At 51.0% G+C, this 12,964-nt stretch overlaps 1 protein-coding gene across 4 annotated transcripts in view; it reads right to left on the bottom strand.

The window, feature by feature from the left end:
* Positions 1-7,576: 7,576 nt before the first annotated feature.
* The window catches only part of ACVR1 (activin A receptor type 1), a 48,110-nt gene continuing 42,722 nt past the window's right edge, over positions 7,577-12,964 (bottom strand). For all 4 annotated transcript variants that reach the window (XM_014249587.2, XM_014249588.2, XM_014249589.2 and 1 more), the window contains exons 9-10: positions 9,758-9,888; positions 7,577-8,832 (exon numbers count right to left, since the gene is read on the bottom strand). In XM_014249587.2, coding sequence (XP_014105062.1) covers positions 8,698-8,832; positions 9,758-9,888 — 266 coding nt within the window. In that variant the 3' untranslated portion in view covers positions 7,577-8,697. The remainder of the gene's footprint in view (positions 8,833-9,757; positions 9,889-12,964) is intronic.

Raw genomic sequence — 12,964 nt, 5'->3', positions numbered from 1 at the left:
CTCTCCCGGGCCGGTGGCGCTCCCCGGCCCCGCCGGCCGCGGCTTTAGCGGCTTTAGCGGGGAGGGGCCCGGCCCGGCCCCGCCCGGACCCCCGCCCCGCTCTGCCCCCGCTCCGCCGGGCCGGGACCCCGGGGCAGCCCCGGGCGCTGGGAGCGGGGAGCGGCCGGCGAGGGGAGCGCCGAGCCCCCGGGGCCCCGGGGAGAGCCCCCGGCCCGGCTCCGAGCAGCCCTCGGGGCTCCTGCCCGCAGAGATGCGCAGAACCAGCCTGGGACAAGGACGGCTTCTCATCCTGGGGGCTTTGCCAAAGCCCCATCAGTGCCGGGACCTCTCCATCAGCTGCACCGAATCACCCTTGGACAGCAACACACTGAGCCGTTTGCAGCGTTTCTGCAATATCCTGAATGGGATTAAACTAAAAGAGATTTCCATTAGATGTGAGGAAGGAAAGCACTGGCACAGGGTGCCCAGAGAAGCTGTGGCTGCTCCATCCCTGGAAGTGCTCCAGGACAGGCTGGCCGGGGCTTGGAGTGACCTGGGACACTGGGAAGTGTCCCTGCCCATGGCAGGGGGGTGGCACTGAACGAGCTTTAAGGTCTCTGTCAACCTGAACAATTCCAGGATTCTGTGATTACACCTTCACAAGCAAAAATCATCCAACTAAATTCTTTTTGCAAGAAAACAGATTGCCCTCCACCGTGGTACAGACACAGCAGAGAAGAAACCCAAGTAGTCTGGGATCAAGTGGCTGTTAAACAGCACCAAAAAAAAAGCTGCTCTTGTACTTCTTTCTTTTTTAAATTGCCAAACAGATCCCGAGAAGACACTCAGGACTTCCATGCCACACCATCCTCTATTAATTGTGGTGGGAATCGCAACATCTTAGTGCAGTGAAGTCCAACATGACTCTGTCACAGCAATCCCCGTGGGTTAATGTTCTATTGCACTGAAACACAGCACAGCAGAATATTGCACACCTCATGCTTGGGAGATACTGCAGAGGGGTTAGAAAATACCTGCCAGGATCTAATTAAATATATGAAGGTTTGGGTGTCAGAGCAATAAAACAATAAAGGAAAAATTGCTGCTGTTTCCTTTCTGAAAGCCTGGAGCCAGTGACTGCTCCCTGCCCACACTCCCCACGTCCCTGCACCTGCCCAGCCATCCATGACTTGCCAGGTACCTGTTAAGCCACATTTTACCTTCCTGGAGATCCCAGCTGGCTCTGGGAACGCCAGGAGAGAACATTGGATCCTCAGCAGCAGCCAGGCACTGATCAGACCAACGCAGCGCTGGTCCTGGCAGAGCCGTGTTTGCTTCCATTCCTTCTCAGTCTTACAAACAATTCACTTTATTTGCTCAATGCTACTAGAAAACATGAATAACAAACAAAATAAACAATAAACAAAAATAAAACATAAACTCATTCAGACTCATTTTAGGTTCACAGCATGGAACTATTCTGCTTTTCCATGTAAAGGAAGACATCAAAGTAGGAATTGTGTAATTAGTTTTTCTTCAATTTAAGAAAAAGAATGTATAAAACATGTTTGCTCACACTTTGCAGAAGTGATGAAAGAGTATCTCCTGAACTTGTAAAGAAGGAGAATCAAAGCTTTTAGAAAATAAAAGCTGTATATATTCAGGGACTCTGAAGGTTTAGGTCCTGGTTATCACTGAGCCTTCACCCACTGCCTGATCTTCCTCAGGCCTTTGGCACAACAAACACCAGCAGAAACCAAAAGAACAGGACAAGGGATGGGAGGGAATAAACCCCACCACGTTTTGTGGCTGTTGTCAGACAAATGTGCTCCCCAGTCCAGCTGCTGGCATGGCACAGCTCACAGGGGCACAGAAACAGCCTGTCCTGGCAATTTAAGAGTCGTTGGAAATGGGGAACACCAGAGAAAGTTTTGCCAACTGAAGAACTTATAGAGCTGGCCAAAAACCAAGAATTTTGGTTTGTAATTTGTTTTGCTCCAAACCAAAGATTTACTGAAATTTTGTGCAAGAAAAGCCAAAGGGAATCCATAAACACCCAGACATGGGCAGCAGGTCAGCAGTTATCCCTCCCTCTGCCCTCCACATCAGTGTCCTGGCTACAGAGAGGCCTTGCACTTCCTTAGTCCCACTCTGCTCATCCAGAAATGCCATAAAACCATCCAAAAATTCTGATCAGAATGATATATTCCAGCAAAAGCATTATATTGTTGACTGTGGCAATTTGAACAAGAGGTAAAAACATTCCAAAACTGTTCCAAGAAGCATTTTCTAATTCTTTAGCCACCCCCTCCCCAGGTGCTGCTTCCCTACAGCTCTGAAATGGAGTCAGCAGCCCATAAATCCACTGGAAAGGACACTGAGTTACACTGGGTGGGGCCTTTCTGGTGAGGGGGGTAGAAGTGGAACTGCTTGGAGTATTTGAGCATCAGCCATAAGAAGTGTCCAAAGAGCAGTTAAAAAGTTATTTCATCAGAGAATGGGTTGGGCTGGAAAGGACCTTAAATCCCACCCAGTGCCACCCCAGCCATGGCAGGGACAGCTCCCACTGTCCCAGCTGCTCCAAACCCAGTGTCCAGCCTGGCCTGGGACACTGCCAGGGATCCAGGGGATTCCTTCTACCTAAGCCCAACCCACCGTGTTTCCAGTGGGAAGTTTCCAGTGGCCCAGTTTGGAATCATCTCCCAGGGAGTGAGAGATTTGCCAGAAACAGCAACAGGGAAATCGAACCATCCCCTGGTCATGGCTGGAATGGCCAAAAGCACCAAGTGGGAATAAGGGAGAGGGCCAGAGCCCTTTTCCTAAAGGTTTAACATGAATTCAAGATCCTCATAAAACAGAGAAAAGATACTGAGAACATGGAATTGTGTCGAGTTTCTCATGCAAATTTTTTTATAAAGTGCTTGCAGAGGAGTCACAATTTCACGTTCTCTCACTTCAGCAAACCATTAGAAACAGCAAAATACCTTTTTTAATTTACTGGTATCAGTGTTCTTTCTCCCAGTGAAGAGGGGCTGTCACATGTTGTGAATTGCCACAGATGTGCCCCAGGTGAGAGCTGCAGGTGAGGGAGGGAGCAGAGCTCCACAGGGCTCCCACAGCTCACAGCTGTCCTCACCCCCCTGCACCTGAGTGCAGGCAACAACCAAACCAGCACAACTGCAGGCAAAGGGGGATCGCATCCTGACACCCCAGGCTTTCCAAGAATGAAAAGAGATCCGTGCCATGAATCCGAAATATTTCTGAAGCTTGGGAAAAGGATTTTTGGGTGGTGAGAATTGGAGAAAACTGCTGCACAGACCCAAGGGGGAGGAGACTGGGGCGATGCAATGTCCTTGACTCCAGCTGGCAGCACACTAAGGGTGTCATCATCTTCTAAGATCCAAAGACTAAGAATCCAAACTGACTGCGAGTTTTAATGTCTTTAACCAAAAAATCCCTGGCCTTGCTAGGTATGATTTCCTTCTGGCACAGTTTTTCACAGTTGACACACAGCTTATCTCTGAGCTCGACCAGAAGAACAATACACAGGGATGAGAGAAGGAATGCATGGCCTTTTCTGTGCCATGAAAACCACCAAAAAACACCCAAAAAAACTGGTTTTAAAAATATTTCCACGATACCCATGGGGAGAAGAAAAATCCAGGTGTTGAAGCTAAACACTATATCAGCTTTTCACTTTTTGAGAGGAAAAGATTTTAGCACAGCAACCAAGACCTGGACTTGCTGACACTGATGCCAGTATCTGAATGCTGTCATTTTAGGAGTTCAGGGTAGTTTTGTGACAGTAGAAGTGGACAGTCACTGCACTGGAGAAAGTGATCAGTGTCTGGGTGGGGGCTGCAATTAGAGACAAATTACTAATTACTGATGTTAGATAAATCCACCCCAGATGTTCAGACCCAGGAGTGCAGAGCCCTGAGGAAGGGATGGGAGCGCCAGGGCTGTGCTCTGTGTTCTGACACAGTGCTGGATGTCACACAGGGTGACAGGGTTCTGACAGTGCTGGATGTCACACAGGGTGACACAGGACAGCCACTGTGCTGCCAAGGGGGACACTGGGCTGTGCTTCCTTTAAAAAAAACAACCCAACAACTGACACCTCCCGGGTCTGAGCCACTCTGGTGTCCCACAGGCCACCATCACCATGGTCCCAGAGCCCCGAGAGTGGGGCTGGTACGGACCAGGGTGCTCCAGATCCCGGGAAGGTCCCTCCCACAGCCCCAGCACAGCATCCAGGGGCTGCAGGACAAAGCCATGGCCAGTGAGAAGCTCCCAGGCTCTGCTCCTGCAGCCTCTGTCCCCAGGAGGGGCTGGCTGGACAGGAGCTGTGTCCAGCAGCTCTCAGCCCTCCCTGGCAGGCTCTGCCTCTGTCCTGGCACAGCTCATGGCTCAGGCCCTGAATAGCGCTGGCATTTTTCCTTCTAACTGGGAGATAACGCCAAGGTGCTATTCCCAGGTGAGAACACCTGTCCCAGCACCTCAGGAGCTCGACATTGGATAAAAACTTCCTTTTCCCACACAAACCTTATCTTTAAAATGTGTTCTGAGTTTGACAGTCTCTCTCCATAAATGGAACAGCACCTGGAATGTCTTTGCTTCCTTCTCCAGTGCCAACCACTGCGCCAAGGCTGAGCATTTTGCACAGCAGACGTTTTACCTCACAGGGAAGAGAACTGTCCCTATCAAAACAGTTTAATCCAGGTAAATATAATTCTGGAAGGCTTTATATAGATTTTTTGCTTGATAATTCCAGCCCAGAAGGCCCACAAGGGACGCTCCAACTGAGGGGGAGGAAGCTTTCAGTGAATTCCCTACAGCAACACTAACTGGAGTGCCCGGCCTCAGGCTGCTCCCAGCAGCTGTCCTTCCCCTTGGAGTGCCACATATTCCTGACCAGTAACAAACAAACCTTCTGCTCACAGAAACATGGAATCACAGGATGGTCTGGGCCCATTCCACTCCTGCCATGGGACACCTCCACCATCCCAGGATGCTCCCAGCCCCAGTGTCCAACCTGGCCTTGGACACTTCCATGGATCCAGGGGCAGCCACAGCCCCTCCAGGCAACAGAGAAATGCAAACAAAAATCTGTATTTCCTGTACCCCTCAAAATCTGACACTGGAACCTCTGGTTCCATCCTGTAACTGCTGGGGATTGTCCCCACCACCAGGACAGCTGAATCCCACAGGCAGTGCTGCTCATTGGAGCTGTTTTTCCACACTCTCAGCAGGCTCTGATCCCCAGCACGGCACCACTCACTCTGCAGCTCTGTCCTGGCTGCTGCAGTGCAAACCCGCCAGACACATGAATAATTCAGCTCCAGAGGGAACAGTAATGCACACAGCGACACCCTTACTGCAGCAGATTATACATAAGAATTCCAAATCTCTTTAGAAGATTAGGTTTTTGTGGAGGTACTAGAGGAACACTGATTAATGAACACGGTGGAAAAATGGCCTGGGAGCCTGGGGTGTTCCCTTCACTTGGAACCTCCCCCACTGCCCAAGCCCTGACACCTCTGGGAAAAGCAGCAACAAATGTTCTCTGTGACTGTCCAGACACGTGGAAACGAGGTTAAATCACACAGAGAACAGGCAATACTTCCCTGGCTGTCACTGAGTTTTCCCTTCTCTGCTCCAGGGCCCACCACACTCCGGTTCCCAAGAGGGACCCCAGCTATTCCAGGTAGCTTTGGGCAGCACAGACCTGGACTGCTCTCAGCAGTAATTGCACATCAGGACAGCACAGTGCTGAATGACCTCTCCCAAGCCAAGGGATAAGAACTTGCTAAGAAATAACTCCCAATGATCACTTTCCTCTTCACTTTCTTGATTCACATTTGCCCATAGTGACCCAATTCCAGCACACACTAGCTAACACTTCACATTCAGCCGATGCCTGCACCAAAGTGCTTCAGGAGCCGGGGGTGAAAGCGAAATATGTTTAAAATGAACCCTGTCTGCTTTGCTGTGCAGAGGGCAGTCCTTGGAGCAGCAGCAGTGACCATGACCTCGCCCAGCACACCCAGGAGTGCCCAGGACTCTCAGCACTGACACTCTGTTACCCTGCCAGTGGATTTCCTGGATAATCTTCTTTACCTAACACGGGATAAAGAGTATTACTGGGGTGTTCCTCTGGCTTGTGGTTTTATCCTTTAGTCAGTTATCTCCTGTGTCTTCAGAGAAGGGAATGGAGCTGGAGAAGAGGCTGGAGAATTCCTGAGGGAGCTGGGAAGGGGCTCAGCCTGGAGAACAGGAGGCTCAGGGGGCCCCTCTGGCCCTGCACAAGTCCCTGCCAGGGGATGGAGAGAGGACTGTGGTGTTCCATCACATCCTGCAGCATCCCAAGCAGCCCCAGCACAGCTGGCAGCCAGCACCCACACAAAGGGAGCCCTGTGGGGTACCCAGAGCTGTTCCCAGGCTGCAGTCAGTGCTGTTAGAACACAGCCCTCTGCAGAGGATGCTACAGTGAAAGAGCTGAGCAGCCATTCAACAGGACCATCTTCCTAATGCCCAAGGAGATGCTGTGACTCAGTGTGGCAGCGTTTGAGGGACGCAGCTCAGCTTCCACCAGCATGGCCAGAGCTGTCACTATCCCTCAGCACATCAGGATGTCTCTCTCCTCCAAGCCCTGCACCAGAAAACACTGGAGAGATGAAAACTCCAACCAAAAACCCAACCATACATCCACACTCACACTGCACACTGCACTGCCACCTCTGCCTCTGTCACCTGTCTGCAGTGTCACCTCCTGCCACCCCGGCCTGTCCAGACATCCCTGCCAGCCTCCCCCCAAGCACCTCCACAAGAGCCTGCCTCGCTTCCCACTTGGTTGAAATCCTGCTGGTTGAAATCCAGGTGCCACAGCAGGCACAGGGGACTGCAGAGCTTCAGGCAGTGCCACCATCAGCTCCCAGCAGTGCAGCTCCTCACCTGGCAGCTGCACTTGTCACCAGTGACCTGCCCCTCCCAGCAGCTCCAGTCCAACCCAAGTCCACAGCTCACACACACACCCAAATCAAGCAAACCAAAACACCTTCAGGCATTTGAATTCCTGTTACAAACCAAGAGAAAAACTCATCGAATCCGCTTTCCCTGTTTTTTCCCATCCCATGTAAGCTGGTGCCAGCTCAGGCTGCCCTGCAGAGCTCCACCCCAGCTCTCAGCCCCACACCTGGCTCCCGTGGAACGAGGCACTGCACTGGGCTGGAGAGGGGTAGGGAGGACAGGGCTGGGAAGGAAAAGTTACAGAGAGGCAGCAGAGCAGAACCTGGTAGATCTGAAGTCCTGAAGGGAACCTCAGAGAGGTGTTTTACCCTAGAGAGGAAGCGTGGAGGGGCTGATCACTGCCCAGAGCCTTGGATTGCCTGGGGGAGCCCAAGCCTATGAATAAAGAGCTCTTTCCCAAGGGTGAGAGGGCACTGCCATTCCTGGGCTCCTGCAGGTGGTGTAAGGAAGGGCTCACAGAGGCACAGGACACCCTTTGGTGCCCACAGAGCTCACCCCGTGGGCTGGAGTCACGCCCAGGGGGGCACAGCATCACTGACAGGCAGAACACAACTAAAACACTCCCACGTTTGACTTGAAAACATTCTATTTAATTTATACAAATAACTACTAAATAGAAAAAGTAGATTAAAACAAAATAGTTATTTTTCTGGCAGAGTTTAAATGCATATTATATAGCTTAGAAGAAATAAAATGCATTTTCCCCACAGCATTCATGACCTAATATTCTAATTAACTCCTCCGTTGCTTTCCTTTCCCAGATCAGTGAGATGCCAGATGCAAGGTCCTGTGGGAAATGGCTATATATACGTTCCATATTCCAACTGAAAATATGGTACAGACCACACACCTACAAATGTGAAGCACTTAAAATGTGACTATCGAGTTGTAATATGATAATACAGAAAACAATTCATGTTTCAGGTTATATTGTGTTACAAAAATGTCTGTGTAAGAAATCATGAAAGAGGCCACATAAAAATAAGCTTTAACTTTATGCACTTATTTTACAGTTTAAAAAACTGGCAAGTGCACTAGTAATAAATAATTTGCAAGTTTTGGATAAACAAGAAATTCCTAATGTTCAGCATTATTGTAAACATCAGTACACATGTAAAATGCAGCTAAAGTCTGACAGTTACATTTTCAGTTTACCGAATTCTTTTCCTATTCTCAGGCATAGATCAATGCAGGATACAGCCAATCATATTTTTGGCAAGTCATGTCGTTAAAATTAACAGTGACAGTGCAAGTAAGGAATGCAAAGAATTCCTAGTGCAATAAAGAAGAGAAGCACAGGCAATATTGCTGATTAAAATTTACCACTTCCATGTGTTCACCCTGGGAGTGATTAGGAGAATTAAAATAAAAATTTTAAAAAAACCTTTTTTTAAAAAAAAAAAGAAAATAAAATAAAAGAAAAGGGGGAAAAAAAACCAAAAAAGAAGCTGTTCAAAGCCATTGTTTAATGCCCTGATCTTGTCTTAGGATTTCTCTGTCTTCCTTCAGGCCCCCAGCTCATCCAGCTGAGTCCTCAGCGCTCGCCCAGGTGGGGTCCGGGCAGCCCGGGGTCCCCAGCGCTCCCCAGAACTCCGGGCAGCCCGTGGGGACCAGGGCTGGGACTGCCTGGCCAGAGCCCTCCAGGCCAGCCAAGTGCCTTCCTGCCGGGACAGCACCACCAGGAGAGGGTCAACAGTCAGCTTTCAGTTTGTCTAAGGAATTGTCAATTTTGGTCAAAGTCTTTTTGATGCGCAGGGCTGTCAGTCTGGCCGAGGGGTTCTGGTACCAGCACTCCTTCATCAGCTTGGCAAGGGACGTCAACGTCTGGGAGAGAACAGAAACCACACAACATGTGGGTCAGCCACAAATAACAAGCCAAGGAAGCCCAGGCTGGGGCCAAGCACTCACACACAGAGGTTTTATTGCCTATTGAATGATCCATTTTCAGAGTTTCTGTCTACTTATCAAATACAGAGCTTTCATGTTTGAAAAGCTCCTGAATTCTGATGGCTGGATTAAACCGAGAGCACAACTGGGCTGACTGGAGTCACCAGCTGGTCTAACTTTAAACAACAGAGTGCAGGGTTTTTTTCTAATTAAGCAAGCACTACACGGAAGTTCTCTTCAATGAAACCAACTCCTGCAGACCCATGAAGGCAGCTGAGAAGGTACAGAAGTTCTGCCTGTGATTTCATCATGCCCAGCAATATTTAACTGGCTGGGCTCCCAGCACAGGGCACAGCTCCGTTCTCAAACCTCAGAGATGAGCCCTCTGCCCTGCCCAGCCCTGCAGCTTTCAAACTGACTTCCACAGCTCCAAGGGTAAGGACAAAACAGCCAGGCAGCCTGGAGAGGCCAGACTGATACTGATGAAGAAAAATAAACTTGAGCATCACTCTTCCAAAAAGAACAAGAGCCCCTGTCTTGTAGGCAGGAGAGCCCAGCATGCTGCTGTGTGTGCTTGCAAGCCGCAGAAGCCCTGGACTAGCTTCTCTCCCATCACTTCCCGCTGGAGGGAGAACAGCCACCAGGAAAAGCGGCTGTAAGACTTTGCTAGGTCATGTTCCCAAAAGGCTGCTCTGTGTCTAGCTCAGGCCTGGAGGGGGTCAGATTGCTGCCAGGCCAGGCCAGCACAGCCCAACCCCTGCACAGGTGACGCTGCTGAGGCCCGTCGAGATCATCCCCCCAGCAAGTGACAACTGAAAAAGCTTCTGTGAGTGTGTCAAAGCAAGAGCAGCACCACACTGACCGGGTCTGAGAACCATCTGTTGGGAATGTTGGGCCTCTGCTGATCCACACAGACCACTTTCCTCATGTCTTCAAAACTGGGGTCGTTCGGAACCAAGTCATAAAAGGGTGGTTTGTAGTCCTCCACGATACCTGGTGAGACACAAGCAGACATCACTCAGTGACTGAGAGTGAGCAGCACTTCAGGGACACAGGGAACACATAACCCACCTAAGAGACACAAAAATCCTTCAGAACTCAACCCTACAGTGTCATGCAGCTTCTAAACAACAGAACAGCTCTCACTGCCCCAGGAACAGCTTTTTCTATTCAAAATGTTAATTAATTGGCACATATTGCAAGTCCACAAGGTATGAGCTGTACCCACTTTAGAGATGCTAGAGCTGAAAGGATGAGATGTAAATCCCTTGCCAAAAGGCCATGTTTTGTAACACATGCAGCTTTCCTACCTACCAAAACCTGGGATTTCTACCAGCAAATGGAAAAATGTAAGGTCTGCACTGGGGTTTCCAACAGGCTCAACACACACTTTGGTGCTTTTGTAATTCCTGAAAGAGTCCAGTAAGCATGTCAGCATCCACAGACCCTCAAGCTGGTGCTTCAAAGCATTTCAGTCCTCATTATGAAAACAGTAAAATCCCCAGGGTAGCTGGTACCACATGCCATCACAAAGCCAAACACCTGAGAGCCCGTGGCACTCAGGAGCTCAATGCCTTTTCACAAAATCACAGACTGGGTTGGGTTGGGTTGGGTTGGGAGGGACCTTACAGCCCATTTCATTCCACCCCTGCCATGGGCAGGGACACCTTCCACTATCCCAGGTTGCTCCAAGCCTCATCCAGCCTGGCCTTGAAAGCAACAAGCTGGCCATGTCCTAGGGTTTGGCACTGAAACCAGAGTTTGTGTGTGTGTGCTGCCCCAGGACACACGTGCAGCTCTCTGCCTCCTCACTGCACCAGGCTCACAAACCATCTACAGGGAGCCCAACTTCCTCAGGAAGCAAACTTACAAACTGGTGTTCAAAGACAGGCATCTGGGTCAGCAGTGTGGAAAAAGCCAGAGCTAATGAGGCCCTCTGTGTCCAGCAGGAACATCAAATGGCATCAACTGGGACCAACTGACTCAAATCTGCTGTCCCACAGCCAGACATGAAATCCAGGAGAACCTCTGCTGCCTTGGCTACCCCAAAGCTGAAAAGAGGTTCTCAATCTTTCCCACAGCAGTTGAATTTTAGTTTTCCTGTTCTATTGGAGATGAAGATCAAAGTACCATAGATACTCCTGTGCATACTCTGCAAAAATCTGTAAACCCTGTCTGCAATGATTAGTCAAAAAGGGAAACAGTTCTCAGGAACAGCAGTTCTCACTGCCTTGGAGAGCAGTGGGGTAATGTGGAGGCCTGGCTACCCAAGCAAGCTCCCATCAGAAGCAGCAGGCAGCCTGCAGTTTGTTATTCTGACATGGGCACAGACAAATGAGGTGTGCTGCGTAAAGCACCCTCCCTCCTGCTCAGAGCAATTCCCAACTGCACTTACCAAACACCACTGCTGAATGTCTGTCCTCTCCCTTCTCCTGCTGAATGTCTGTCCTCTCCCTTCTCCTGCTGAATGTCTGTCCTCTCCCTTCTCCTGCTGAATGTCTGTCCTCTCCCTTCTCCTGCTGAATGTCTGTCCTCTCCCTTCTCCTGCTCACCCCAGAGCCCAGGTTACTGTGAGACCTCACCAACACAACCCCCTGTGTGCCCTTGCTGCCACACCTGCCCTGCAGGTAAAGCCAGGGCTCCACACGAGGCCAGCAGCCAAACCCAGCAGTGGCACACAGCTCTGAGCACAGTCCTGGGGCCACGAGGACATTTCAGATGAACTTTGTCACTGCAGAGAGCGCCTGGCTCTAACTCTCTGCTGTCATGTGCTCTGTCCCAAGCACAGGGCACAGAACTGGCTGCAGCAGAAGACAAAGGAAGGGGTCTGGCCTTTACTCCAGTAGTGCCTGTGGAGTGCTCTGAGCTGCTGTCCAGCCCCTCAGCACTGCCAGGGAGCCGCTCACCTCTGTCCCACAGCCCTGAGCCGTGCCACGCTGCCCAGGACACCGGGTCCTTCAGCAGCACACAGCCTGCGCCTCCTGCACGGCTCAGAGGTGACCTGTGGCACCTGCAGCACGCCCTGCTGCTCTGCTGGGGCTGCTGGCTTTCTGCTCTCCAATCAGCTCCAATTCACAGGTACTGCAGTGGTGTCTTTACTCCTTGTTGCTGCAGACTCCTGGAATGGCCTGACAGGGAAGGGACCTCGGAGCCCATCCAGTTCTACCGTGCCATGGGCAGGGACACCTTCCACTGTCCCAGGCTGCTCCAAGCCCCATCCCAGCCTGGCCTGGGACACTTCCAGAGACCCAGGGGCAGCCACAGCTGCTCTGGGCAACCCTCTGCCAGGGCCTCCCCACCCTCACAGGGAAGCACTTCTTCCCAATCCCCCACCCATCCCTGCCCTCTGGCACTGGGAGCCATTCCCTGGGTCCTGTCCCTCCATCCCTTGTCCCCAGTCCCTCCCCAGCTCTCCTGGAGCCCCTTCAGGCCCTGCAAGGGGCGCTGAGGTTTCCCTGGATCCTTCTCTTCTCCAGGGGAACATTCCCAGTGCTCCCAGCGTGGCTCCAGAGAGGCTCCAGCCCTGGGAGCATGTCCATGGCCCTCAGCTGAGTTTAAGTCCAGCTTGTCCTGTGCATGCACAATGTGTCCTGAGCCTGACACAAAGCACAGCAGCAGCTCCAGCCTCGCCCAGGAGCGCTGATCACACACCAGCGCTCCTCGGGGTGGGAACAGCTTTGAGCTTCGGCTGTTACTGTCACTGAACACCACCACAGCCCTGGGAACAGCCACAACAACTCCAAGGATCCGAGCTGTGACGGCACCAGGCAAGCAGTGAACCAAGGGAGCATGTTCCAAGAGCAGGGGACACTCCCCAGGGAACCAGCACTGCTCTGTTTGAAGAGAGGCAAACACAGCTCTGGGGACTGAAATCACACCCTGAGTACCGAGAAATGCCGGCTGGCTCCGACTGCAACACAGACAACACACAGGTGCTTGTTTGTGCCAAAGGAGTTTCCTATCACATTTTCCTCCTCATAGTAAAAAAGAAAACACCAAGAACCACCGTGTCACCTGGAGGATATCACTGGGTAAGATTAAAAAATAAAAAAATTTAATTAGAATAAGT

This window comes from Pseudopodoces humilis, chromosome 8, assembly GCF_049639895.1.
Source record: "Pseudopodoces humilis isolate 2021_Gansu_Grassland_sample_001 chromosome 8, ASM4963989v1, whole genome shotgun sequence".
NCBI lineage: Eukaryota > Metazoa > Chordata > Aves > Passeriformes > Paridae > Pseudopodoces > Pseudopodoces humilis.
This window is presented reverse-complemented; position numbering and strand designations above follow the sequence as displayed.